Source organism: Cetorhinus maximus, chromosome 1 (assembly GCF_964194155.1).
Source record: "Cetorhinus maximus chromosome 1, sCetMax3.hap1.1, whole genome shotgun sequence".
In the NCBI taxonomy this organism is placed as follows: domain Eukaryota; kingdom Metazoa; phylum Chordata; class Chondrichthyes; order Lamniformes; family Cetorhinidae; genus Cetorhinus; species Cetorhinus maximus.
This window is the reverse complement of record NC_135879.1, coordinates 211036791-211064500: the sequence shown is the minus strand read 5'-3', so window position 1 is coordinate 211064500 and position 27710 is coordinate 211036791. Positions and strand designations below refer to the sequence as shown.

Genomic DNA, 27710 nt, shown 5'->3' with positions numbered 1-27710 from the left:
CTGTGGTAGTTATTGTAGGAAAGATAACTTCCCACTTTGCCTTGAGGCAAATTGCAGCAGTTAATTCATGATGCTGAGCACTTAAAACGTGAAGCAGCTGTGAAATAAATGCTTCTCTCGGATCACTGGATTTTCCTGGATTGCAAGTTTCCAAACTGTATTCCAAGTGGGAATACATACATGGAAAGAATTAAGTTGGTTGAACGCTACAACTGGCATTGTTTGGGAACATGCCTAATCTGGAGCAGGCTGCATCAGCCTTGGATTACTGTGCAGATGTAAAGTAAATGCATTCTGAGCTGTGCCATCATACCTTGCTGGCCTTCAGTATGTTGATCTGCTCCTCGTGCACTGTGTCTCTGTTTTTCTCCAGGAATCCATCACACTGGTACTCCACCTGCAGAAGAGAATAACAGACACATTCTGTTAGGAGGCAACAACCACTAGATAACTAACCTACAGAAATGCATTTATATTAAGCTACTTTTACAAGTGTATGTAAGAGTTAATTTGTCACAAACATGTGGAAGATATCACTGAACAGAGTTTTTAAAAAGGTACAATGGTTTGGTTAGTAAATGCTCGGTACACTGCAGGGAGATCAACACACCTGATTCCTATTGAAAGTGCAAGGGCAGGGCTGGAATCAGCTATGATGCTTTTCACAGTCAAATAGTCTGCGCAGACAAAGAAACCTGCCAATGCCCATTGAATTGCACCAAGCACGAGCTGCTGCTTGAGACATGAAAACAACAGAGGGAGAAAGATGGAGAAAGCACATGATGCATGTGTGTTCATTTACAACATGTACACAGACATGTGCCACAGAATCACTGAGCACTGGAAGCAAGTCAGTAATCAGCCACAATGTGCAGATGTAAATTGGATTTCTGCACATCAGAAGGCTAATTTTCTCTCCACACACACACCTGTCAAATATTCTCCCATCATCCATTAAAAACACTGAACCAAGCTGGAATATGGTTCCCCAAGTACTTGACATCAGGTGCCAAAATTGATTTTGTCTCTCCCAAGACATCATGAGGCTAATTGAAACACACTTGCATATATCTCAGTATAACTGACTGAGATTGAACCTAGACCCACTTACATGTAGGCAATTACAAATGACCTTCACCATGCAATTCATAACGTACAATGACCTGGGAACCTAATGCCTTCTTGATCAATAAAGCTTAGTTCCATATGGGTAGTAGTGCATTTACCAACTGAACTCTAAGGGAAGTAGCAGCAAGTACTTTTCAAAACTGTAGTTATTCCATAATCTGTCAACATTTTTCAAAAATTTGGACGAGTAGCTCATCTATCTTTGTTAAGTCATTGAGGTGATTGTCTGAAAATTGTGCAAAGTTTGAAACTGCTACTAACTTCTCCAATGAGAAACAGAGTTGGAATCCTCTTACTGGTGATTCAGGACAAGCAGAAATTATGAACCATTTAACTAAGCTGATCCGAGCCACATTGGCTTCATTTGAAAATGTCCACCTCTTTAGAAAAAACTTTCAGGAAATGGAAAAATATTCCTGGTCACCAGGATAGTCATCAAGCACTAGAAGCAGTTCAGAGGTGGTTTACTAGATCAATACCTGGAATGGGTGGGTTGTCTTATGAGGAAAGGCTGGGCAGGTTAGGCTTGTATCTACTGGAGTTTAGAAGGGTAAGAGGTTATTTGATTGAAACATATAAGGTCCTGAGGGGACTTGGCAGGGTGAATGTGGAAAGGACATTTCTCTTGTGGGACAATCCAGAACTCGGGGTCACTGGTTCAAAATAAGGGGTCACCCATTTAGGGCAGAGATGTGGAAAACATTTTTTCTCCGAGGCATGCGAGACTTTAGAATTCTCTTCATCAAAAGATGGGTGAGTCGGGTCCTTTAATATCTTTAAGGCAGAGGTAGATACATTCTTGATAATGCAAGGGGGTGAAAAGTTATTGGGGGCAGGCAGGAATATGAGGTTAAAAATCAGATCAGCCACGATCTTATTGAATGGCAGAGCAGGCTTGAGGGCTGAGTGGCCTGCTCCTGCTCCTAATTCGTATGCTCACATGCGTGTTCAATCATTTTGCAGCGTGACCAGATAAAGGCCTTTAGGCACTTGTGGGTCGAAAGCCGTGAACTGTCAGTTTTATATATGTCAACTATCAGCATTTTGGAGCCACCGTCCATGTCAGCATTTCTGACAAAAATCAACATGGACCAGGCCAATCTTTGTTTATCCAAACATACCCAAGTCTTGCCGCTATTGGAAATTATCCCAGCAGTTACATAGATTGGCAGACATTCTTGCTAGGACAGTAATTCTTGTTTACAATATGCAGTCACCACAATCACTTCAAGAACTCAGGTTGAAGCAGTGTTGTTGGGAAAGAGAAGGGTGCATGAGGGGGAAAAGAATAGATAGCAACAAAGGGGAGAGAAACGGGAGAAAATGCCTAGTAATGAAGGAAAGGAGGTAACAGGAAACGTATGGCAATAAAGAATCACAGAATTTTAACAGCACAGGAGGTTATGTGGCCCATCATGTCTGCATCAGCTCTCCAAATGAGCATTATGACCTAATGCCATTGCCCTGCCTTTTCCCTGTACCCCTGCACATTGTTTATATTCAAATAATCATCTAAAACCCTCTTGAATGCCTCGAATGAACCTGCCTCCACCACACTTCCAGGCAGTGCATTCCAGACCCAAAACACTCGTGTGAAAAAGTTTCTTCTCACATCACATTTGCTTCTTTTGCAAATCACTTTAAGTCTGTGCCCTCTCGTTCTTGATCCTTTTACAAGCGGGAACAGCTTCTCCCTATCTACTCTGTCCAGCCCCCTCATGATTTTGAACATCTTTATCAAATCTCCTCTAAGCTGCCTTCTCTCCAAGGAGAACAGTCCCAACCTCTCCAATCTATCTTCGTAACTGAAGTTTCCCATCCCTGGAACCATTCTTGTAAACCTCTTCTGCACTCTCTTCAATGTGTTCACATCCTACCTATACTGTGGCACCCAGAACTGTACACAATACTCCAGCTGAGGTCAAACGAGTATCTTATATAAATTCAGTATAACCATCTGCTCTTGTACTCTATGCCCCTATTAATAAAGCCAAAGATAGTATATGCTTTATTAACTGCTCTCTCCACCTGTCCTGCCACCTTTAATGACCCATGCACATATACACTCAGGCCTTTCTGCTCCTGTTTCTCAATTCAATTCTGAGGTAGTCACAGGGCCTCAGAATTGAAACAGTGAAAGGGGTCCTGGACTGGGTGAGTACAGATGAGGTACCTGGCTCTGGCTCTGGCTCAGATCTGGCTCATTTTTTGAAAATCCCAATATCACTTGTTCCTTTTTTTCTAAAGATTAATTTTCTTGGGGGAACAAGTCTGGAGACCACTTAAATAAGTATAACCAGTGTTGTGCTTGAAACATTTAGATTTCTCCTTCATGTTTTAATGCATTGTTTTTCTTTAAACTGCAATGCAAGTGGAGGAATGTTGGCTAAACTTACTGCTTAAGTTACAAACACAAAATAGTTATTGCATTTTGCATTTGACATGATATTTGACACGGCTTATAGTCATCTTCCTGAATTGTGAATTTTTAGGGAGATGGGCCAGTTTTTTCATGCTGTTGTCTGCCTTTGTTAGTTTTTCAGTGGTATGTTTGCAGTTTTCTTGCTCCTGGACATCAAGGCTGTTGAGGTGGTGGGGGTTAGGGTGTCAGTAATGAGGAAGGGCATTAAAAAGTGTCCAGTCATGATGCTCTGAGCATCATGAGTAGGGTGCAGGCCTGAGGGACTAGTGCTCTTCTCCTACCCAATATTTTCATATGTCTTATGTTTACAAAGACCGTGTTACATAACAATAATAGATGTAAGCAATAATGATATAGCAGAGCCTTTAATTTGGGATAAAGGCTAAAAATGCTGCAAAACTCAGGTTTGTCAGCATCTGTGAAGAGTGAAAAAGTTAACTTTCAGGTTAATGATCTGTCAGGCAGTTCTGATGAAAAGTCATTGACCTGAAACATTAACTCTGTCTCGCCACAGATACTGTCAGGCCTGCTGAGTGTTTCCAGCATTTTCAGTTTTTATTTCAGATTTGCAATATCCACAGTATTTTGCTGTCCTTTAATCTGGGATGTGGCCTCAGAAACCGAATAAATGAGTACAAATTAAGGAAATAAATCCACTTTCCACCAATCCACTTGGTTCCCAACTGTAGTAATTATGGTTTTATTTAGTGTGTAATGCACCTTTAAGAAGAATACTTGTTAGGCAAGATCACATGATCTGTGGTAACCAATAGGAGAGTAGTGCGGGCTACCTCAGGAGTCAGTGTAGAGATAGAGTTGGAATTGAAAGCACACATGTGGTTGCTGCTGAGTATATTGTAAATAAATTTAAAGTTTCCACCCAAGAAATGTCTGCAGATCAACTCTATCATTAATAGCACAACTCGGCCACCCTACAACACCAACAAAGTCAATCAATGCTATATTGATTAATCCCTTTGAAAGAAAGTGCTGGGTAAACATTTAAGAACAGCCTAAAGTCTATGTAACATAATCGTTCATATGTTGCTATAAACATGAAGGAGTCACCTGTGATATATAGCTGGTCAACTAGGGATGGGCAATAAATGCTGGCCCAGTCGGTGAAGCCCACATCCCGTGAACCAATAAAGAAAAAAACGTGGATTAATATTCTGAGTTCCACTCACTTCTCATTGGGATTTAGGGGTGAAATTACTCATAACTTCCAAGTTTACAGGTTTTACCTAGAGTTGCTTAACTCTCAAGTGATCAAATGAGTTGGATAAAGCTAAATTACATAGTTTGTGAAGGAATAGGGTTGAAGTACCAAATGGACTTTTGCATACGATGTTAATGTTCTTAGTGGATACAAGTTCCTTGCTGCTCATATGTTGGTCCTATCAATAATAATAATGTAAATAGCATTGTTTGGACTCTTCTTATACTGAGGTTTCAACTTTAATGTGTTTTACGAAGATCCTGCTGTTGAGTAACAATCGATTCTGAACCAAAGGAGGAAATGTTAGCATGGGTGACTGAAAACTTAGTCAGAGCAGTAGGTTTTAAAGATTCACCCAGAGAAGGACACTGGGGAGAGGCAGAGAGGTCCAGGGGAGGAACTCCAGAGCTTAGGGCCTCTGAGAGCGTAGCTGCCAATGGTGAGATGGAGGAAATAGGGGGATCCATAAGAGGCCAGAGTCAGAGGAACACTGAGTTCCTAGAGGCTTAGGGCTGCAGGAATGACAGAGATAGAGAGGGGCAGGCTGTGGAACGATTTTAAGGTGTGGTCGATTATTTTGCAATCGAGGCACTGGTGAATCAGGAGTCAATGTAGATCAGTGAGAACATGGGTGATAGGTGAACAGGGCTTTCAGCAAGTTAGGACTCAGACAGAGGAGTTTTAGATGATCTGAAATTTATAGCAGGTGAGAAACTGGGAAGGAGAGTATTGGAATAATTGATTCTGGATGTAAAAAAACCATGGGGCTGAATTTTCCCCCCGTTGTGGGGGGGAAGTTGATGGGCTGGCGCATACGGACGCGCTTCCGATCGGCGCCCCTGTTCAGAAGCGCGCCGCCATTTTACATGGGTGGGCCAATTAAGGCCCGCCCAGCGTGACGTCCGCACAGAAGCCACTATGTGATTCCTGTGCAGGCAGGGGGGGGAGGGGGGGGCATTCCCAAAATCGAGAGTGTGCTCTTTCGCGCATGCGCACAAAAGAGCGCACATCTCCCTGAGGCTAAGTGCTGCCTCAGGGAGATCCGCTCTAACTTTAAAAAAGACAAAAATAGAAAAATAAAAATAAAAATAAAAACTGCGCTCCCACCTTCCTGAAAATTTAAATCGGGCGCGGTGACGTTGGGAGCTCCCCCCGATGTCACCGCACATCATTTTACACGTCAGTGAGTGGACCCTGCCCCCGCTCGCTGACTTGTAAGGTTCTGCCCATGGTTTACTAGAATCTGGTTTCATTTTATTTTCCAATCATTATTTAATGCAGATTTAATTTCCCCTGTTTTATTTCTGGTTCTCCATTTTAACTCTTAAACTAAGGACTCTGAGTAAGTTTGCTGAGTATGCAGGGATATAAACCCCAATGTGTGGAATATTCACTGCATTGTTACTTACCTTATCAGCAAAATGTATAACAACAAAAGCAGTGTTGGACATTCGGGGTTTCTGAAAGTGTATGCTGCTTGAATGGCGGTCATAGAGCTTCTGCGCCCAGCTCTGGTCTGTCCCTTTTGGCATCTGAAAGGAGGTACAAAACCAATTTGACTTAATAGCTAATTAGATCTCACCGGAAAGAAAGCTTTTGGAAATGGCATCATGTTTATGTAACAGCAGGCAGAAAAGCAGTTTTAGTATATTTCCAGAACCGGTGACTAACAAAGATGGTCCCCTCTTTTCCAGATGAAAACAAGTCTGTTGACACATCAGGCTGGATGTAACGCTCCGCTGTCAACAGGTTTGAAGGCAGGAGGGCACGTTAAATCCAGCAGGGGGCCTGCCCATCAGTGGGCCAATTGAGAATTAATGTCCAATTAGTTGCCTCATCCCACGGCTGCCGGCATTTAACCAGCAATGCGAGAGGCCCACACCAAGCAGCCAGCCGGCAGGTTTCCCTGCAAGGACCGGTGGAGAGTGGGGACGTCTCTCCTTAATTGGCCCAAGTCCTGACAGCTTATCGCCCAGCGAGACGCCCAAACACCATCAGTTCTGATCCATCTCCGCACACTTTCTCCTGGCCTAAAGTGCTGGAGAGCTGCTGGCCTTTGATTGGCCCTGTCCCCGAGGGGCAGAAATCCCGCCTCCGGTCTATTAATGGCTATTTGGCCGTTAAGTGGCTGTGGGACAGCCATTCATTCCCTTGGGGGGCTCCCCCAGTACTTCTTAGCCAGGGGGGGTGGTGAGGTGGGGGAGGTGGGTGTGGGGACAGTGCGCCCAGTATTATTCAGCCCATCTTTTTTCCACGAATACAGCAGATCCCGTTTTCCTCTTTTTTCCTTGCCCCCCCCGCCCCCCGCCCCAGTGCAACTCGAGCATTGAACTTCAGACAAGCGCTGCACTTTTTACGGGGCTTAGCAATTTTAAATATTTAGGGTGAATGCCTGGGAAATAGCACTCGCTTTAAACCTAGGGAAAGCTAAGGTCATGTTGCGAATGCCTGCAGCAGCAGAAAGAAATAAATCCATTCTGTACGGTAGTTGCTGTTTCCCGCAAGCTCACACAAAAGTGAAGGCCTGTCACCACAACATATAAAATCACATTGTCCCTGCCATCCAGAGAGGCAGTCAGTAACTTCTACCGTCCATTTGCCAAGGGTGATCTTCTTTCCGTGCGACTGCCTGCCAGAATTGCAGTAAAATAATCTGCAAGACATTGCAGTCTCTCCTGCAACATGAACATAAAATTTAAATGTCCCTCCTCTTGTTTCAGCTTTGAGTGTGTGATTGGGCTTCCCCAGGAAATGCAACAGTGGTGAAGACCCAATGTATCAGGTCTATAGCTGTTTATCCTCTATTTACCGCAGAAACGGGTGCACACAGGACATTAGCCTGAATAGTATTGGCACTGCTGTTTCTTTAAAAATAGGAACATAGGATATAGGAACAGGAGTAGGCCATTCAGCCCCTTGAGCCTGCTCCGCCATTCAACTGGATCACAGCTGATCTTCTACCTCAGCGCCAGTTCCCCTCTCTATCCCCATATCCCTCGATGTCTTATTATCTAGAATAACATCAGTCTCTGTCTTGAACATACTCAGAGAAACCCTGTCAAGAGTTCCTCAACTGAACCAGGTCGTATATTAGAATAAATAAATTCCCTTGATTAAAACAGCAATCACCAGCAGAGCAGATTTAAAATCATCTTGTCGTTTTAAGAAATATAAATAGATACTATTGGAGCAGCTAAGGACAACAGTACCCCTTTTAAGGTCAAATTAATTTCTCCTTTTCCCAAAATGGCCTCTCTCATCCCCTGGCATCATTTTTTTCAAAAATTCATTTACAGGGTGTGGGCAACGCTAGCTAGGCCAAAATTATTACCCATCCCTAATTACCCTTGAGAAGGTGGTGGTGAGCTGCCTTCTTGAACCGCAGTCCACGTGGTGTAGGTACACCCCCACAGTGCTGTTAGGGAGGGTGTTCCAGGACTTTGACCCAGTGACAGTGAAGGAACGGCGATATATTTCCAAGTCAGGATGGTGAGTGGCTTGGAGGGGAACTTCCAGGTGGTGGTGTTCCCATGTGTCTCCTGCCCTTGGCAAAGAGAGAGGATGATCCCAGGCCTGCAACAATGCTATCTGCAACCAATCATGAGTAACTTACCCTTCTTGATGTCAATGACCTTCTTACTTTTCTGCCCTGCAGTCCCTCACAACTAAGAATGGGAACTCAGCAGCAAAGAGATTGAAGACACACATCAACATCCCACCCATTTGATCACAGAATCATTATAGCACAGAAGGCGGCCATTTGGCCTATCGTGGCTGTGCTGGCTCTCCTAAGGAGCAATTCACGTACTGCCACTTCTCTACCCTCTCCCTACATGCCTGCAAATTCCTCCCTTTCAGATATTTCTAAAATACAGAAAATGTAGAAAAATTGACAGCACAGAGGCCACTCTGCCCATCATGTCTGCGCTGGCCACAAAACAAGCCACCCAACCTAATCCCACTTTCCAGGTTACAGCACTTCAGGTGCATTTCCAGACACCTTTTAAATGAGTTAAGGGCTTCTGCCTCTACCGACCTTTCAGGAAGTGAGTTCCAGACCCCTACTACTTTCTGGGTGAAAAGATTTTTCCTCATCTCCCCTTTAATCCTTCTCACAATCATTTAAATCTATGCCTCCTAGTCACTGACCTCTCTGCCAAGGAAAACAGGTCCTTCCCATCCACTCTATCCAGGTTCCTCACAACCTTGTCAAATCTCAATCAAATCTCCCCTCAGCCTCCTCTGCTCCAAGGAAAACAACCCAGCCTATCCAATCTTTCCTCAGAGCTACAAGTTTCCAGTCCTGGCAACATCCTCGTAAACCTCCTCTCTCCAGTGCAATTACATCCTTTCTGTAATGAGGTGACCAGAACTGCACACAGTACTCAAGTTGTGGCCTAATTAGTGTTTTATATAGCCCCAGCATAACCTCCCAGCTCTTATATTCTATGCCTCAGCCAATAAGGAAAGGATTCCATATGCCTCCCTAGCCATCTTATCGATCTGCCCTGTTGCCTTCAGGGATCTGTGGACATGCACTCCAAGGTCCCTCACTTCCTCTACACCACTCAGTATCCTCCCATTTATTGCATATTCCTTTGCCTTGTCTGACATTCCCAACAGCATCACCTCACACTTCTCTGGGTTGAATTCCATTTGCCACTTTTCTGCCCACCTGGCCACTCCATTGACATCTTCCTGCAGTCTACAGCTTCCCTCCTCATGATCAACCAAGCGGTCAATATTTGTGTTGCCTACAAATGTCTTGATCATTCCACCTGCATTTAAGTCCAAATCATTAATATATACCACAAAAAGCAAGGGACCTAGTACTGAGCCCTGTAGAACCCCACTGCAAACAGCCTTCCAGCCGCAAAAGCACCCGCCAATAATTACCCTTTGTTTCTTGCTACTGAGCTAATTTTGTATCCAGCTTGCTACATTTTCCTGGATCCCATTGGCTTTTATATTTTTAACCAGTATGCCTTGTCAAAAGCTTTGCTAAAATCCATGTAGACCACATCAACTATACTATCCTCATCAATCCTCCTTGCTACTTCCTTAAAAAAATTCAGTCAAGTTAGTCAGACATGAACAAATTCATGCCGACTGTCCTTAATTACTCCACGCCTTTCTGAGAGACAGTTTATCCTGTCTCTCAGAACTGATTCCAATAATTTGCCCACTTCTAAGCTTAGACTGACTGGCATGTAATTATTCTTCCAATCCCTCGCTCCACTTTTAAATAAAGGTACAACATTCGCAGTCCTCCAATCCTCCAGCACCACATCTGCATCTAGTGAGGATTGGAAAATGATGGTCAGAGCATCCGTTATTTCCTTCTTGGCTTCTTTTAACAGCCTGGGATACATTTCATCCAGCCCTGGTGGCTCACCCACTTTCAAGGATGCTAATTCCCTTAATATTTCCTTTGATGTTCCAATGTGCTGTGTAGGTCACTCCAGGTTTAAGACTTCGAAAAAATATATAAATTTCCCAAACCGTTTTCGCAAAATCCCAAACAGTTACTCCCCTTTGCAGTCCCACAATCCAGCCAGCCTGCTTCTTGACCAGTCTAAATGCATGCTGATTCTTCCATCTCACTGAGAGGCAAAGCTATTGCACTCACCCATGTTGAGAAACTCATCTACCCTACTATGAAATCAGAGGAAAACTTATCATCTGATTGTTGTTCCTCAATTAAAAGAAAAGTATGCTGGGCAGCAATAAATTTGCAATAACACCTTTACCTTGCATTCTTCATCCAACAGGTCTAAAATGCCCAATTTAGCCTCAATAAGGTCAATGCAAGGTTGATTGTCATAGAAATCAATGAGAGTCCATGGTATTTGTTCCTTCATGTATTCCTCCTGTTCCAGTTTGAAGACATGCTGAAAAACATTGAAAGCACTCAACAAACAGTGGCTACATTCAAAAGACGTCTATTACTGGCAATCTTCATTTTGTTCAACCACCATTTAAAGAGGAATATTAGAGTCAAGGCAAATTCAAAGACCAAGTTAACCTGCTACGTTTAGAATTGAATGTCATCACGAGTAAAAGAAAGGGTGTGTGAGTATATAGTTCACTGGTCTCACCAGATTAAATTGCTGCTGCAGTTTTTCATTGGCATAGTTGATGCAAAACTGTTCAAAACTGTTGATTTCAAATGTTTCAAACCTGCAATACATCGGAAAAATAAACATTATTTCTACACATTGAGCAAATTGGTTTTAGTGGTAACATAATGGGGCTGGGGGGTAACTAGAACTATATTCCATAATTTGCTGGAGCAAGGCATCAAGCAAATCGGATTTGTTCCTGTGCCCTTCAGCTGCAAAACTTTTGCCCGGAAAGTTTTATAGTGGGAGAATCCAATGTCAAAACAGGTACTGGAAGCGGAAAGAAGAAAAGAAAGATTGGATTTGGGAGAGAGAAAAAAGATAAATAAAAAGTAAGAAATTTAAAAAAGCACTAAAGGTCACAGTTTGAAAAGACAGCTACGGCTATAATAAAAGCAAAATACTGCGGATGCTGGAAATCTGAAACAAAAACAGAAAATGCTGGAAAAACTCAGCAGGTCTAACAGCATCTTTGGAGAGAGTAAGCATAAGAGTTAACATTTCAAGTCTTTCTGAAGAAGGGTCATATGGACTCCTAACAATAACTCTGTTCCTCTCTCCGCAGATGCTGCCAGACCTGCTGAGTTTTTCCAGCATTTTCTGTTTTTATTTCAGCTACAGCTATACATTGCTCAATGTTGTGTTAACCCCGCTCCATACCGTACCCGTAAATATCCAATACTCCAATGAATGAGTGCTGTTTGCTGGTTGTGTGCAGTGCTTTATTAATGTGATCCACAATCCAGTTGAAAAGCTGGGCGTAAATATGCTTGGCCAGTGCATTTCTGGCATTGACGGCATGCTGCTTGGACATAGTCTTGACATAGGTCTCGGATGTCGTGACAAGCTTGCGGTGACACAGCCAGTGTTGCATCTGATCGTGCTCCACTCCCAGTAAATCACAGAAGTAGTTCAAGTGTTCATCTTTTTTCTGAAAGTACATAAATTAATAAGTAATTCTTTGAGCCCATTCAATTTCTCCAAACCCTTCTACTCACTAAAATAGTCACTGCATATCAGAGTCTACTAAAATAAAATGGAATGATAGGCTGAAGCTAAATGTTTAAACTACAACGTGGGACACTGGCACCAGTACTGGGGAAAGTGGGATCTGTACCGTTGGGACGGTCTACACCTGAACCATGCTAGGGCTGGTATCCTCACGGGCTGCCTAACTAGGGAAATAAAAAGGGTTTTAAACTGAAAGCGGGGGCAAGAGATCAAATTTGGGAAGATGTTGTAAATCAAATAGTAGAGACAAGGCAAGAGAGACAGGTATTAATATGGAAAATTATAAACAGACTGTGACAGGAAGGGACAAAGAGTACAAATATATGCATAAATCAGCAGCTAAGGCTAGACACTACAAATATAATAAAAGGAAAAAACTAAAGGCTCTGTATCTAAATGGATGTAGCATTCAAATAAAACAGATGAACTAATAGCACAAATAGAAATAAATAAGTACGATCTGATAGCCATTACAAAAACATGGCTACAGGATGACACAGATTGAGATCTGAATATTGAAGGGTATGTGACATTTAGGAAGGACAGGAAGTTAGGAAAAGGTGGGGGTGCGGCTCTGTTAATTAATGATGGCATTAGCATATCACAGATGGATGACCTAAGTTCAGGAAACTAGGATGTAGAAACGGTTTGGGTTGAGATGAGGAATAATAAAAGCAAGAAGTCACTTGTGAGAGTGATGTACAGGCCTCCTAATTGTAACTATACAGTGTGACAGGAAGGGACAAAGAGTACAAATGTAAGAGTAAATCAGCAGAAAAGGCTAGACGCTACAAAAATAATAAAAGGACAAAACTAAAGGCTCTGTATCCAAATGATCGTAGCATTCAAAACAAAACAGATGAACTGATAGCACAAATAAAAATAAATAAGTGCAATCTGACAGCTATTACAGAGACATGGCTACAGGATGACATAGATTGGGACCTGAATATTGAAGGGTATGTGACATTTAGGAAGGACAGGAAGTTAGGAAAAGGTGGATGGATTACCATCTGTTAACTAATGAGGGTATTAGCACATCAGAGAGGACTGACCTAAATTCAGGAAACCAAGATGTAGGAGCAGTTTGGGTTGAGATGAGGAATGATAAAAGCAAGAAGTCACTTTTGGGAGTGGAGTACAGGCCCCCTAATTGTAACTAGGCAGTAGGATAGACTATAAAAGAAGTGATAATGGGAGCTTGCCAGAAAGGTACAGCAATAATCATGGGGGATTTTAATCTACACATAGACTGGAAAAATCAGATGGGCAAATGTAGCATAGATGAGGAGTCCATGGAAAGTTTTCGGGATAGTTTCTTAGTGCAGCACGTTCTGGAGTGAACCAGGGAGCAGGCTATATATGGTATTGAACAACAAGATAGGATTAAATGATAACCTCCTAGTGAAGGCACCACTAGGTAGCAGCGATCATAATATGATTGACTTTTGCATTCATTTTGAGGGAGAGAAGAGTGGTCCAAGATGAGTATTTAAACTTAAATAAGGGCAATTATGAGGTCATGAAAGCAGAGCGAGCTAAAGTGAACTGGCAATTGAGGTCAAGGAATAGGTCAATGGGAGTTCAGCGGCAGACTTTAAAGGGATATTTCAGAATATACAGAATAGATGTATTCCAATGGAATTTTTCTTTCTCAAGGGGAGGGCCCACCATCCGTGGTTAACCAAAAAAGTTAAAGACAGTATCAAACTTAAAAGAAAAGCATATAATTACGCAAAGACGGGTGGCAGGTCAGAAGATTGGAAAGAATATAAAGAACAGCAAAGAATGACAAAAAGATCAATAAGGAAGGAAGCATTAGAATATGAAAGAAAGCTAGCTAGTAACATAAAGATGTAAGAGTTTCTATAGACATTTAAAGAAGAAAAGAGTTAACAAAGTGAGTGTTGGTCCTATGGAATGTTTATCTAGGGAATTGATAATGGGAAAGTAGGGAGATGACGGATGAATTAAACAAGTAATTTGCTTCGGTCTTCACTATAGAGGACACAAACAGCTGTAAATCAGGAAATGAAAGGAAGGGAGGAACTCAGGAAAATTACAATCACCAGGTAGTAGTATTGAGCAAATTGTTGGGGCTGTGGACTGACAAATCCCAAGGTCTAGAGGGAATTTACCATAAGGTCTTGAAAGAAGTGACTAGTGAGATAGTTGATGCACTGGTTTTAATTTTCCAAAATTCTCTAGATTTGGGGAAGGTTCCATTAGATTGGAAAATAGCAAATGTAATTCCTTTATTCAAAAGGGAGGCAGAAAGCAGGGACCTATAAGCCAGTTAGCCTAACATCTGTCGTAGGGAAAATGTTAGAAGCTATTATTAAAGATGTTATAAGTAGGGAACTTAGAAACATTCAAGGTAATCAGGCAGCGTCATCATGATTTTGTAAGAGGGAAATCATGATTAACCAATTTAGTGGAGTTCTTTGAAGGAGTCACATGTGCTGTGGATAAAGGGGAACCAGTGGTTGTACCGTACTTAGATTTCCAGGAGGCATTTGATAAAGTGCCACATCAAAGGTTATTGCAGAAAATAAAAGCTCATGGTGTAGGAGGTAACATATGGGCATCACAGAATCTCAGTGCAGAAGAGGCCCTTCGGCCCATCAAGTCTGCACCGACACGTGAGAAACACCTCATCTACCTACCTATCTAATCCCATTTACCAGCACTTGGCCCATAGTCTTGAATGTTATGACGTGCCAAGTGCTCATCCAGGTACTTTTTAAAGGGTGTGAGGCAACCCGCCTCCGTCACCCTCCCAGGCAACGCATTCCAGACCGTCACAATCCTCTGGGTAAAAAGGGTTTTCCTCACATCCCCCTAAACCTCCTGCTCCTCACCTTGAACTTGTGTCCCCTCGTGGCTGACCCTTCAACTAAGGGGAACAGCTGCTCCCTACCCACCCTGTCCATGCCCCTCATAATATTGTACACCTCGATTAGGTCGTCCCTCAGTCTTCTCTGCTCCAGCGACATCAACCCAAGTCTTTCCAATCTCTCTTCATAACTTAAATGTTTCATCCCAGACAACATCCTGGTGATATCTCCTCTGCACCCCCTCCAGTGCAATCACATCCTTCCTATAATGTGGCGACCAGAACTGCACACAGTGCTCCAGCTGTGGCCTCACCAAGGTTCTATACAACTCCAACATGACCTCCCTACTTTTGTAATCTATGCCTCGATTGATATGTTACTAGGTTACAAAAGGTTGATGTACCATTGTATTCTGTTGGCTGTGAAGTCTCTTTATTGAATGTGCTTTTTGTTCCTTCTTTGTTTCCTGCTAATCTATGCCTCGATTGATAAAGGCAAGTGTCCCATATGCCTTTTTCACCACCTCACTAACATGCCCCTCCACCTTCAGAGATCTATGGACACACACGCCAAGGTCCCTTTGTTCCTCAGAACTTCCTAGTGTCATGCCATTCATTGAATACTTCCTTGTCAAATTACTCCTTCCAAAGTGTATCACCTCACTTTTCAGGGTTAAATTTCATCTGCCACTTATCTGCCCATTTGACCATCTAGTCTATATCTTCCTGTAACCCAAGACATTCAACCTCACTGTTAACCACCCAGCCAATCTTTGTGTCATCCGCAAACTTATTAATCCTACCCCCCACATTGTCATGTATGTCATTTATATAAATGACGAATAATAGGGGACCCAGCACAGATCCCTGTGGTACACCGCTGCTCACTGGCTTCCAGTCACTAAGGCATCCTTCTGTCATCACCCTCTGTCTCCTACAACTAAGCCAATTTTGAATCCACCTTATCAAATTACCCTGTATCCCATGTGCATTTGCCTTCTTTATAAGTCTCCCATGTGGGTCCTTGTCAAAGACTTTGCTGAAATCCATATAAACTACATCAACTGCACTACCCTCATCTACACACCTGGTCAACTCCTCAAAAAATTCTATCAAATTTGTTAGGCATGCCCTCCCTCTGACAAAGTCATGCTGACTATCCCTGATCAAACCTTACCTCTCCAAGTAGAGATAGATTCTCTCCTTCAGAATTTTCTCCAATAGTTTCCCTACCACTGACGAGAGACTCACTGGTCTGTAGTTCCCTGGCTTAGCTATACAACCCTTCTTAAACAGCGGAACCATATTAGCTGTTCTCCAGTCCTCTGGCACCTCCCCCGTGGCCAGAGAGGAATTAAAAATTTGGGTCAGAACCCCTGTGATCTCCTCCCTTGCCTCCCTCAGCAGTCTGGGATACAAATCATCCGGACCTGGAGATCTGTCCACTTTTAAGCCTGCCAACATCTCCAATACCTTGTCACTCCCTATATCAATTTGCTCAAGAACCTCGCAGTCTCTCTCCCCAAGTTCCATACCTTCATCCTCATTCTCTTGGGTGAAGACGGATGTGAAGTATTCATTCAACACTCTACCGATGTCCTCTGGCTCCACCCATAGATTGCTCCCTTGGTCCCTAATGGGCCCTACTCTTTCCCTGGTTATCCTCTTCCCATTGATATACTTATAGAATATCAATAGAAGATTGACTAGCAAACAGGAAGCAGAGAGCTTGCCATAAATGGATCTTTTTCTGGTTGGCAGGATGTGAAAAGTGGTGTCCCACAGGGATCAGTGCTGGGACTCCAACTTCTTACAATTTATATAAACGACTTGGATGAAGGGACTGAAGGAATGATTGCTAAATTTGCTGACGACACAAAGATAGGTAGGTAAATTGTGAAGAGGACGTAAGGAAGCTACAAAGTGACATAGACATGTTAAGTAAGTGGGCAAAGATCTGGCAAATGGAGTATGATGTGGGCAAATGTGAAATCATTATTTTTTATTCTTCCTGCCAAAATTAATCTTATTATCTAAATGGTGAGAGATTGCAGAGCTCTGAGATTCAGAAGGATCTGGCCGTCCTAATGCATGAATCACAAAAGATTAGTATGCAGGTAATTAGGAAAGCTAATAGAATGTTATAATTTGTGAAGGGAATTGATTACAATAAGTAGGGACATTATGTTTCAGTTATACATGGCATTGGTGAGACTACATCTGGAGTATTGTGTACATTACTGGTCTCCTTATTTAAAGAAAGATGTAAATGCATTAGAAACAATTCAGAGAAGGCTTACTGGACTAATGGGTAGGTTGTCTTGTGAGGAAAGGCTGGACAGGTTAGGCTTGTATTCACTGGAATTTAGGAGAGTAAGAGGCGACTTAATTGAAACCTTTAGGATCCTGAGGGGTCTTGACAGGGTGGATGTGGAGAGGATGTTTTCTCTTGTGGGAGAATCTAGAATGAGGGGTCACTGTTTAAAAATAAGGGGTCGCTCATTTAAGACAGAGATGAAGAGAAATTTTCTTTCTCAGGAGGGTTGAGAGACTTTCTCAAAAGGTCTACCACCTTTTGCAGAGAAGCAGAGTCTTTGAATATTTTTAAGGCAGAGCTAGATAGATTCTTGATTAACAAGGGGGTGAAAGGTTATCGGGGGTAGGCAGAAATGTGGGGCTGAAGTTATATTCAAATCGGCCATGATCTTATTGAATGGCGGAGCAGGCTCAAGGGGCCGAGTGGCCTACTCCTGCTCGTAATTTGTATGTTCGTACATTCGTATGAATGGTCTGTAGTGGATTGGCCGCCCATTTTACACCCCCGCCTTATTTTCCTTTCCACTGGGTGGGGTACAGAACTGGCAGGCAATCTGTTGCCACCCATTTAATGCACACGCCAAATTTGAAAGATCTGGTGGTTGTGACAACAGCCAGGGGCTATAGTAATACACAAAATCTACAAAACATCCCCAGCTACTTACCATCAAGGCTTACATATGAATAATAGACATTTGGGCAAAGTGCTTACCCAATGCCAATGGAACCTTATTTCAATAAGGAGTCAACAACTTCATATGATGGTGGAGGAGGGCGGAGGGAAGGCAAAAATAATGAGAAAAATGGTTGAGACTATTGGTTAGTGCAGTTGAGTAAACAATAGCTGTACACCTCTGGGACAGTTTGTACTTTGTCCAAGTAATTATTATTAATGTGAAAGCATTGAGAGTGAGCAATTTTGTGAACTCGTCTGTCCACACATACGCACATCCAGCACGGTCACTGGACAGTGATCAAGAGCAATTTTATTCAGGACTTTCCCAAAAGTAGTCACATAAAAGTTATTTCTCCTGTCTGCAGGAAACTAGCTTGGGTAGCTTTAATCCAGTTCCAGGTGCCCCAATTTAAACTATATTTGAAAGCTGAATTCAGGAGACTGAATATTGTCAGGACCCCAAAATCGGGACCCTTGTCCATGTTGTTAGCGAACCCGCCAGCAAAGATTTCCGGGAGACAGTCAATTAGGAGGCAACCTCCACACTCACCATCTCCTGAGGCTGCAGGTCCAATTACAGGGTCCACAACGATGTTGCGCTGGCAGCCCATGAGGAGAAGCTGACATTGCCAAGGCAGGCGAGAACAAGAGCAAAGCTATGTCCACAAGGTGGCGCCCTCAGCTAACTGCATAGAAGAGAACAATTAAAGAGGCCCAAAGCTGGTAAGGGTTATTGGGCTGGAAGGATAGTCTACAGGACTATTAAGGGACAGGGTTGTTGCCTTTCATCCCCCTAGCCCCGACCCCTGGGAGAGGGGGGGGAGGGAGGCGGGGGGGCGTGGGTGGCGGCAGAGGGTGTCCCCAGCTCCAATGGCCACCCTATCAGGAGCCTGCCTGAAATGAGCTGGCAGCCTCTGCACACAGTTGGGTGGGGAGAGGCGGTCACTCCGACATCAGTAAAATACTGGCACCGACGTAAAATGGCCCAGGGAAGCCACAGGGTTGCTGGAGTGCCAAGTCGAGAAATTTCACATTGGTGCAATAAGGGATAAAGCTCTAAGCTTGAGGTGGAGGCACTTTATTGGGGCATGGTTGACAGAGCTTTACTCAGAATCTAGCTACAGTATCATAGCTGACTGCTGACAATCCCACTCTTGGGTGCCTGAAATGAAAAGTGATCGGTTCCCTGGGTTAACAGAAAAGCCACAAACATTCGAAGATAGTTGTGTGCAACCATTAGGTAGACAGAAGCTCTACACAATAATTTTCAGCCTAAAGATTATTTGTACCTCATTCAATGCAGAATTTCAAAATAACACCAATTTACTTCTGATCCCAAGAAGGCATGGAAAAAATCCTCATGTAAAATACTTCCCAATTGTCTTTTTTCTTTAAAATTCCCACAATCTATAGCTGGGCTTAACTGAGCTACAACTGATCAGTCCTGTGTAACATGTATTAAATGCTTGATGCTGCTTATATAGATTGGATTGCTATGTGAATAAGAATGCTGGGCATAGGTTTACCAACAATCTATATTTTTCATGGAGTTGATTAAAATCCTGATCCAAGTAGAATCTTTCCAGGCAAAATTACTTAGCAGATGTTAACTGTATTGAAGGAAATTGCTTTAATTTATGCTAGCCCTAGTGATTTAATTTCAATAAGACTTCAGCAGCAGGCTTTGTCAGCATCTATATTGGCCTATTATTTACGAGGGGTGGCAGTTTTGCAGTAAAGAAATATATTCATTCTTTACTTTTGATCCTTGAGTTTTCTCCCCAATGCACCACCCACCCTGCCAAAGGTGAGAGTGCATGTTGGGATATGGTTCCATGACTGTTGGCAGGCTCCTTATATCCCACATCAAGTCTTCATCATTCACATGCTAGCTTGGATAGTGATTGCCGGCTGACATCTGATAACAGAGGGCTCAGGATTGAGCTGATCCTGCTTTCACTTCATTCTCAACAGCAGGCTCAGAATAGAGTTCAAGAATAGAAACTCTGCCTAATTCTACCCCTCCCTCTTGTGGGAGCTGGTGGTGGTCGGGGATGGTGGGGGGGAGGAGGAGAGGAGGCGTGGGGCCTCCAAGGGGAGACGTGTCACTTAAATGAGTGATTTCAGATGTTAACTATGATGAAATCAAAACAAGTTACACGCTTCCCTGAGTTTCTAAATCATGATGTACAGCCAAAAGACAAAGTCATGTCGAGCCATGTACCTCCTCGCAGTGTGTGGAAAAATGCCAGGAAAAGGGGCAGGGCAAAGGCGGAAGGCAGTCAACATCCAGAAGCCAGATTGATAGTGGCATTGGCAGGAGTTTGGTTACTGTTCCCAGTCTTTAGTTATAAGAAGTGAATATTTCAGGAGACAATGGTGCACAGAACACAACATGATGCAATATGATCCTTTCTGATGCAACCGGATCAAGCTGATCAAGAGATGGGGAAAAGCAACAACAATTTGGATCTACACTGGGTCAAATATACATAATCCCAGGGAATCAATGCACTGATTTCAAATAATGGGTCATCCAATTCACCAGACTTTTCACTGCCAAGGATCTGTAAATTATTGACAGTGACACAAGGTTATTTCCTCAAAACTAGAACGGCTGATACTGTATTATGGTATACAGTGACTAGTTATTTTCCTGTGAAACTCTTTTACTATAGTAATGTCACATGATGCCGTACACCCTCATGAAATCCCATCCACACTTATCACAGAAATTGTAATACAGAAGGACACCATTGGCCCATTGTACCTGTGTAAGCTCTTCATTTTAATTTAACTTTAATTCTATTTCCACTTTGTGCTGATTACCTTCAGATCTTATTCCCCCCCTGTTCCAAACTCCAGTTCCCTTGAAGTTCAATGGCTGATTGATGGGGAAAAGCAACAACAATTTGGATTTACACTGGGTCAAATATACATAATCCCAGGGAATCAATGCACTGATTTCAAATAATGGGTCATCCAATTCACCAGACTTTTCACTGCCAAGGATCTGTAAGTTATTGACAGTGACACAAGGTTATTTCCTCAAAACTAGAACGGCTGATACTGTATTATGGTATACAGTGACTAGTTATTTTCCTGTGAAACTCTTTTACTATAGTAATGTCACATGATGCCATACACCCTCATGAAATCCCATCCACAATTATCACAGAAATTGTAATACAGAAGGACACCATTGGCCCATTGTACCTGTGTAAGCTCTTCATTTTAATTTAACTTTAATTCTATTTCCACTTTGTGCTGATTACCTTCAGATCATATTCCCCCCCTGTTCCAAACTCCAGTTCCCTTGAAGTTCAATGGTTGTTTCAACATCTCCTGACCTCCCTGCAAGGCCTTCAATGGTGTAATTAAAATACTTGTTCTTTCAATTCTTCCAAAGACACAATGGGCTGGATTTTACTGGGTGCCGTGGTTCCCAAAGCCTCCCACCAGCTAAAAAAAAAGTTATCAGGATTGGGGGGGACCCCACGCAGCAGAAGAAAGGTGGCTTGCAGGCCACAGGCGGGGGTAGGTGATACTTTGAGCATCCACCGATGCACCCATGGGGCCCATTAAGGAGGGACCCTCCTGCCCCGCTCAGGGAAAGCTGCCAGGCTGGCTGCTTGGCGTGGATCTCTCCGGTTAAATCCCGGTGGCGGCAGGAAGAGGCCCTTAAGTGGGCATTAATTTTCCACTTAAGGGTCTCAATTGGCCAGCTGTTGGGCGGGCTGCATGAGACCACCCCCACCGCCGGTAAAACTGTGCTGGGGGGCAGGGTAGGGCGGGTGCCCCCTGCCTTCAAACCTGCTGGAGGGGGAGCATAAAATCCACCCCAACGGACCAATTTTGGTCTGCTTTGCCCCTTGAGCACAAAGCAGGGGGAACAAAGGGCAGAGTAAATCGGCAGGTCATTGCTTCTTTGCACTTCATGTACATTTTCTGGGTTATTTTAAGAGGACTGATGGTGCCTGTGGGACTATGTCCAAGGACAAGTCAATACCTACAGGACAGTACACATGTAAATAGTGTATACAGTAGCATAGTTGTTCAATTACTGGAATAGTCTGAATTAGGCTTGGACTAATGGTCTGCAGATGTGAGTTCAAATCCCACCACAGTAACTGGGGAATTTAAAGTTCAGCTAATTAAATAAATCTTGAATTAAAAAGCTTTTATCAATAACGGTGACCATGAATCTACCAGTTCACTAATGCCCTTTAGGAAAGGAAATCTGCTGTCCTTACCCAGTCTGACCTATATGTGATTTCAGAACCACAGCAATCGGTTGACTCATAACTGCTTTCTGAAAAGGCCTAGCAAACCATTCAATTGTGTTCAAGAAGTCAGCTCACCTCTACCGTCTCAAGGGGAGTTAGAGGTGGGTGAGGAGTACTGGCCTTGCTAGCAATGCTAGCACATCCCATGAATGCATTAAAAAAAGCAAAAGGCAAGAAGAAAAAAAAATAAAATCAGTATTTTTTACTTGAAGAGAAGTAAACATTCACACTGAGTTTCAGGCTCTAATTAATTCTTAGCGTTCTACCTCACAGTCATATAATCAATCTGCAAAACAACTCAATGCTACCTATCACCCTACATCCTTTACCCTGACAGATAAATTCCAGACATGAAATAGCTGATAATCAGAAGTTTATTTCTGCAATATATGTGTATCAACTGTGCTACTAATGTGATAGCACAGTCTATTGATTCTCGTATTGGAACTATAAATTATTGAAACAGGCTCTGTCGACAACTGCAGTAACAATGGAAAAACACCAGTAAGTCTCCAGCTACGATTGGAAAACCATGGACTTCTATTGTACTGTGTAAGAGTACACTAGCTTACTGGAAGTTGTTATTTTCTCCCCTCAGCTCCTCAGGGCAATGGTTCTTGCTTTCACAGGTATCAACAGTCTTTCACTAGCTCACAAAAAGCTTTGCCATTTGAGCACGAACATTGAGGACACTGGACTGCTTTGGCATGAGGGGGTATCAAAGCTAAGCATGTTCCTATAATCACCCATTGTCTGAATACAGAAGTCACTGGCAAGAATGACTAGACAACAATCCAGAGCACTGGAGTGGTCAAGACCAAGAACACTGTATTGTTCGTAGGAAAATTGAATAAATATTTAAAATAGAGCTGGATGCAGAGCTATGAGGAGAAAATGGAGCAGTGAGATTAGTTTCGGATGACACTAGTAGAGAACCAGCACAGATATGAAAGGCCTGTTTATGTGCTGTAAATTTTTATGGTTGCATGGTTCACTCACACATTCAAGGAATTACAGGCCACATTTTCACTCCTGAGACAGGTAGCTTGAGTCAGGAAATTTCCCGGCTCAGTGTGCCCCGAATGGAGGGATATTTGCTCCGGGTGAGCAGGTAGAGGATGGAGTCAGGCCCATCGCTCCCACCACAACAAAGACAACTAATCCTTTATTAACCTCTTTGAGATTCAATCCAACTGTTTGGGCTTACTGAGTTTGGTCTTCTCGCATGTGTGATTTACACCCCGCCCCCTTTCCGCTACTGGAGATCTTTCAGAGATGAGGGCGGGACTTCTGAATCTAGGTCCTGTCAGCCATTTTTAAAAGTCTGCACAGTCTACGCAACTCTGCGAAAATCTGGCCCTATGCATCCGAATCCAAAATTCACTCTATTCATGCATACCCTTCAGCATCTTTCCATTGGGTGTCAACTCCCTTTTCTTGTTCTCACTCCCAAAATGCATTTTCTCACCTTTCCATGTTAAATTACATCTACAATCTGCCTGACCTTTTACAGGTATTCCTCAAGTTTGTTCCTATATTTGTATATACATATATAAATATTTCTACATTTGTCCAGTGATTGATGTAACACTAATGGGTCCATCTGTACCCTCTCTACCCACAAAATCAAAAACAAAAAATGTGTTAGTCACCATCTGCGGAGAGAACAGAAAAAGTAAAGTTTCAGGCACATGCCCTTCATCAGACCAAAAGCCTATGCTTGAAATTGTAGCTTTTTTTTTCTCTCTCTCCATTGATACAAAAGGACATGCTGATTGTTTCCAGCATTTTGTTTTTACTTTACATATCTAACATCTTCAGTTTTTTGCACTTTGCAAGTACATTGCTATATTCACCACAAAATCCTCTGGTATATTTATTGTGCTACAATCATTGGATATTTTTTCTAGAAATGTTCACCAAGTTTGCTATAAATAACCTGGTAGTGCCCTATGCTGGCACAAAAAGTATCCAGTTGTTACCATATGCAAAAGTTGTAAAAATTAAGATCTGCGCAACAATTCCTCAAGATTAAATCTTTGATCACAATTTGCACAGCAATGAACTGAAGTTTCAATTATGGAAATTCAGCTTTATTTGTCTTTGGGCCAATTATAAAATCATGGGATTTACATCCCGAATTATTCTTTTTCAAAAAGATAAAGCCTGTTTGATGCTCCAGCCTCGCCTCAAACTGCAATTTTAAACTAAAAAACAAGTAGAGGGAAAAGGAACCGTTTGAAAAAAATGTAGATTAATGTGTCAATCTCAAATGACCCAGACTGACGGTGCTGTGCAAATACATGTAAACAATTCGAGTTGGTATATGAAAATATGATTCATTAAACAGATCACGGTTCAACACAATCTGTTCTGCTTTATTTTAGAAGTTGAGAACCTGAATTTAATGGGCTCATTTACAAGTGACTCGAGTTGCTCCTGCCAATCAAAGGTCCAAGGGTCACCTCTGCAGAATCCACTGTAAATATCTAAACAGTTTGCACTTCAAAAGCTCTTTTTTTACCCTCTGGGTGATGTACTTTTATTCATTCATGGGATGTGGGCATCACTGGCTAGGCCAGTATTTATTGCCCATTCCTAATTGTCCTTGTTCAGAGGGTATTTTTAAGAGTCAACCAAATTGCTGTGAGTCTGGACTCACATGGCCAGATTTCCTTCCCTGAAGGGCATTAGTGAACCAGATGGGCTTCTGCAACAATCAGCAATGGTTTCAGATTTCTTTTTTATTGAATTTAAATTCCACCATCCACCTTCCAGAATTGCTGGTAGTCCTTTAGTATTGAACCCAAGTTATCATTCTTTTATGGATGGACCAGACAGTAAGTGTCGACAAGCAGTTTGATGGGGCACCCATCGAGGCAAATGATGAGTATTTCACTGCACTCCTGACACTGCCCTGTTCCTTTAGTTATAATGTTGATACGGCTTGTCCAATTAAGTTTTGATCAGTGATGACCCCAAAATGTTGATGTAGTACTATATGTATTGCTAATTCATTCCAAGCCCTTAGACAGCCTTAGAACTCTTCCGCAACACCTTATACATAGACATAAAGTCAAGCTGCAATATGCAATCTAAAGCTTTGTTATACCTGCATCTTGAAAGGGCTTTACACATCAAATTATTCAAACATCAAACATGATCACATCCTTGCACCCAGGAGGGGCTTCAGGTTGAGAAAAATGACAGCTAACTGGCCACGTTATAGATGGATATTTCTCAATCACTTGCTGCATCAAATGGGGCTAAGGTACGAAATGCCTTCACTTCACTAAATGAAGAGGAACACGGTGTTGCAGCCTGATATGAAATGGGCGCAGGGCCTGACCTCTCAATCCTTTGATTTCCCATGAACCCATTGCACACCTGCTTTTTGGTTAATCTACCCTACATTGTAAAAGAAAAACGCATACAGCAAGGAGAACATTTAAAGCTAATTTAAATAGTAAAAAGGTGGTAAAAGGAGGAATAGGGCCGATTAGGGACCTAAAAGGGAATTTACGCATGGACGAAGGGATTATGGCTGAGGTATTAAATGAATACTTTGCACCCGTCTTTACCAAGGAGGTAGATGCTACCCAGGCCACGGTGGCAGACGAGGAAACTCTTGTCACTAGAAGGGTTCAAAATTGATAAGGAGGAAGTGTTGAATGTTGGTACTTAAAGTTGACAAGGTACCAGGACCAGATGAGATGCATCCAAAGATATTGAAGGAAGTGAGAATAGAAATTGCTGTGGACACAACGTGGATACAAAATTGGCTGAAAAATAGGAAGCAGAGAGTAATGGTAAATGGATATTTTTCAGGCCGGAGAAAGGTTTGTAGTGGAGTTCCCTCCCCAGGGGTCAGTATTGGGACCCTTGCTTTTCCTGATGTATATTAATGATCTAGATCTTGGTGCACAGGGGCCAATTTCAAAGTTTGTGGATGATACGAAGCTTGGGAATGTTGTGAACTGTGAGGAGTACGATGTGGAACTTCAAGAGGACACAGACAAGTTGGGGGAATGAGCAGATAGGTGGCAGATGAAGTTCAATATGGAGAAGTGTGAGGTGATGCATTTTGGTAGGAAGAACATGAACAGACAACATAAAATAAGGGGTGAAATTTTGAAGCGGGTGCAGGAGCAGAAAGACTTGGGTGTATACGTGCATAGATCATTGAAGGTGGCAGGACAGGTGGAGAGAGTAGTTAATAAGGCATATAGTATTCTGGGCTTTATTAACAGGGGCATAGAGTACAAGAGCAGGGAGGTTATGCTGAATTTATATAAGACACTCGTTAAACCTCAGCTGGAATATTGTGTACAGTTCTGGGCACTATATTATAGGAAGGATGTTAACACATTGGAGAGAGTACAGAAGAGATTTACAAGAATGGTTCCAGGGATGAGAAACTCCATCTCTGAGGATAGATTGGAGAGATTGGGACTGTTCTCCTTGGAGAGAAGGCGGCTGAGAGGAGATTTGATAGAAATGTTCAAAATCATGAGGAGGCTGGACAGACTAGAAAGGGAGAAGCTGTTCCCACTCATGAAAGGATCAAGAACGAGAGGGCACAGATTTAAAGTGATTTACAAAAGAAGCAAGTATGACCTGAGTAAAAACTTTTTCACACAACGAGTAGTTAGGGTCTGGAATGCACTGCCTGGAAGTGTGGTGGAGGCAGATTCAATCGAGGCATTCAAGAGGACATTAGATGATTATTTGAACAGTGCTTGGGTACGGGGTAAAGGCAGGGCAATGGCACTAGATCATAATGCTCATTTGGAGAGCTGGTGCAGACATGATGGGCCGAATGGCCTTCTCCTGTGCCGTTTAGATCATAGAATCACAGAATCGTATGTCCAAGTTCAGGCAATGGATATAAATTAGTGAAGTTTGGTCTGGCAGCACATCACTTGGTCATGAGGTTAGATCACATCTATGTTGTATATAGCCCTACTTCTCAATATTAGTTTTTCACAAATGAAACACTAATGTCTGTGATACAGCCACTAACCAAACCCTTTCAGCAGGTTTTAATGGAGTAAGTGCTGTGTGTGACTTACAGCAATGCCGCAAGTGTCTGCATCTCTTTCAGACACGATTCCCACATTTCCCAGGTGGAGAATTGAAGCTATTACTCTATAAATGTTCATCTGGTGTGCATCCTTTACACCTGAAGAAAATAAATACATCATTACCAGCTTCAATTGCAAGTATACAAAAATCTTTAAATCAGCAATTCCAAACACAGGGTTGTTTCATTTAAACTGCAATCTAAAGTTAAAACAATGCCTGGTGCCGCTTTTCTCTTAACTAAAATTTTCCACACAAAATTCCAAACACAAAAAGATTTTCAACCCAATTACTCACATGAGGCAAGTCTTCCAACTTTTAATCCATCATCCCTCCTGCAATGGCATCAACTTTGGTTTATAGAATTTTGGTTCCCCAGATGTTAGCAATCCTCACTCAGGTAGCCATTCCTCACTTGTAAACAAGCAAATGCAAGCAAGCCCAGTCATGGCATAAATTGCTTTTAAACCTGATCATGTCCTTGCCTGATAGCAACAGGAGTCACTGGGCAGTGACTGCGAGTGGAAATTCTACCAGATATTTTTCCCCTCCTTAGCCTGAGAATACCAAGATCAATTGCCATGCAACAACCTTCAAACACACACTTTCATT

The 27710-nt window shown here is 42.5% G+C and overlaps 1 protein-coding gene across 1 annotated transcript in view; it reads right to left on the bottom strand.

The window, feature by feature from the left end:
* The window catches only part of myo5b (myosin VB), a 348657-nt gene that overhangs the window by 129682 nt on the left and 191265 nt on the right, over positions 1-27710 (bottom strand). Inside the window, exons 9-14 of the mRNA XM_078552494.1 lie at positions 27089-27198; positions 11557-11822; positions 10868-10949; positions 10520-10660; positions 6179-6301; positions 314-397 (exon numbers count right to left, since the gene is read on the bottom strand). Of these exons, the coding sequence (XP_078408620.1) occupies positions 314-397; positions 6179-6301; positions 10520-10660; positions 10868-10949; positions 11557-11822; positions 27089-27198 (806 nt within the window). The remainder of the gene's footprint in view (positions 1-313; positions 398-6178; positions 6302-10519; positions 10661-10867; positions 10950-11556; positions 11823-27088; positions 27199-27710) is intronic.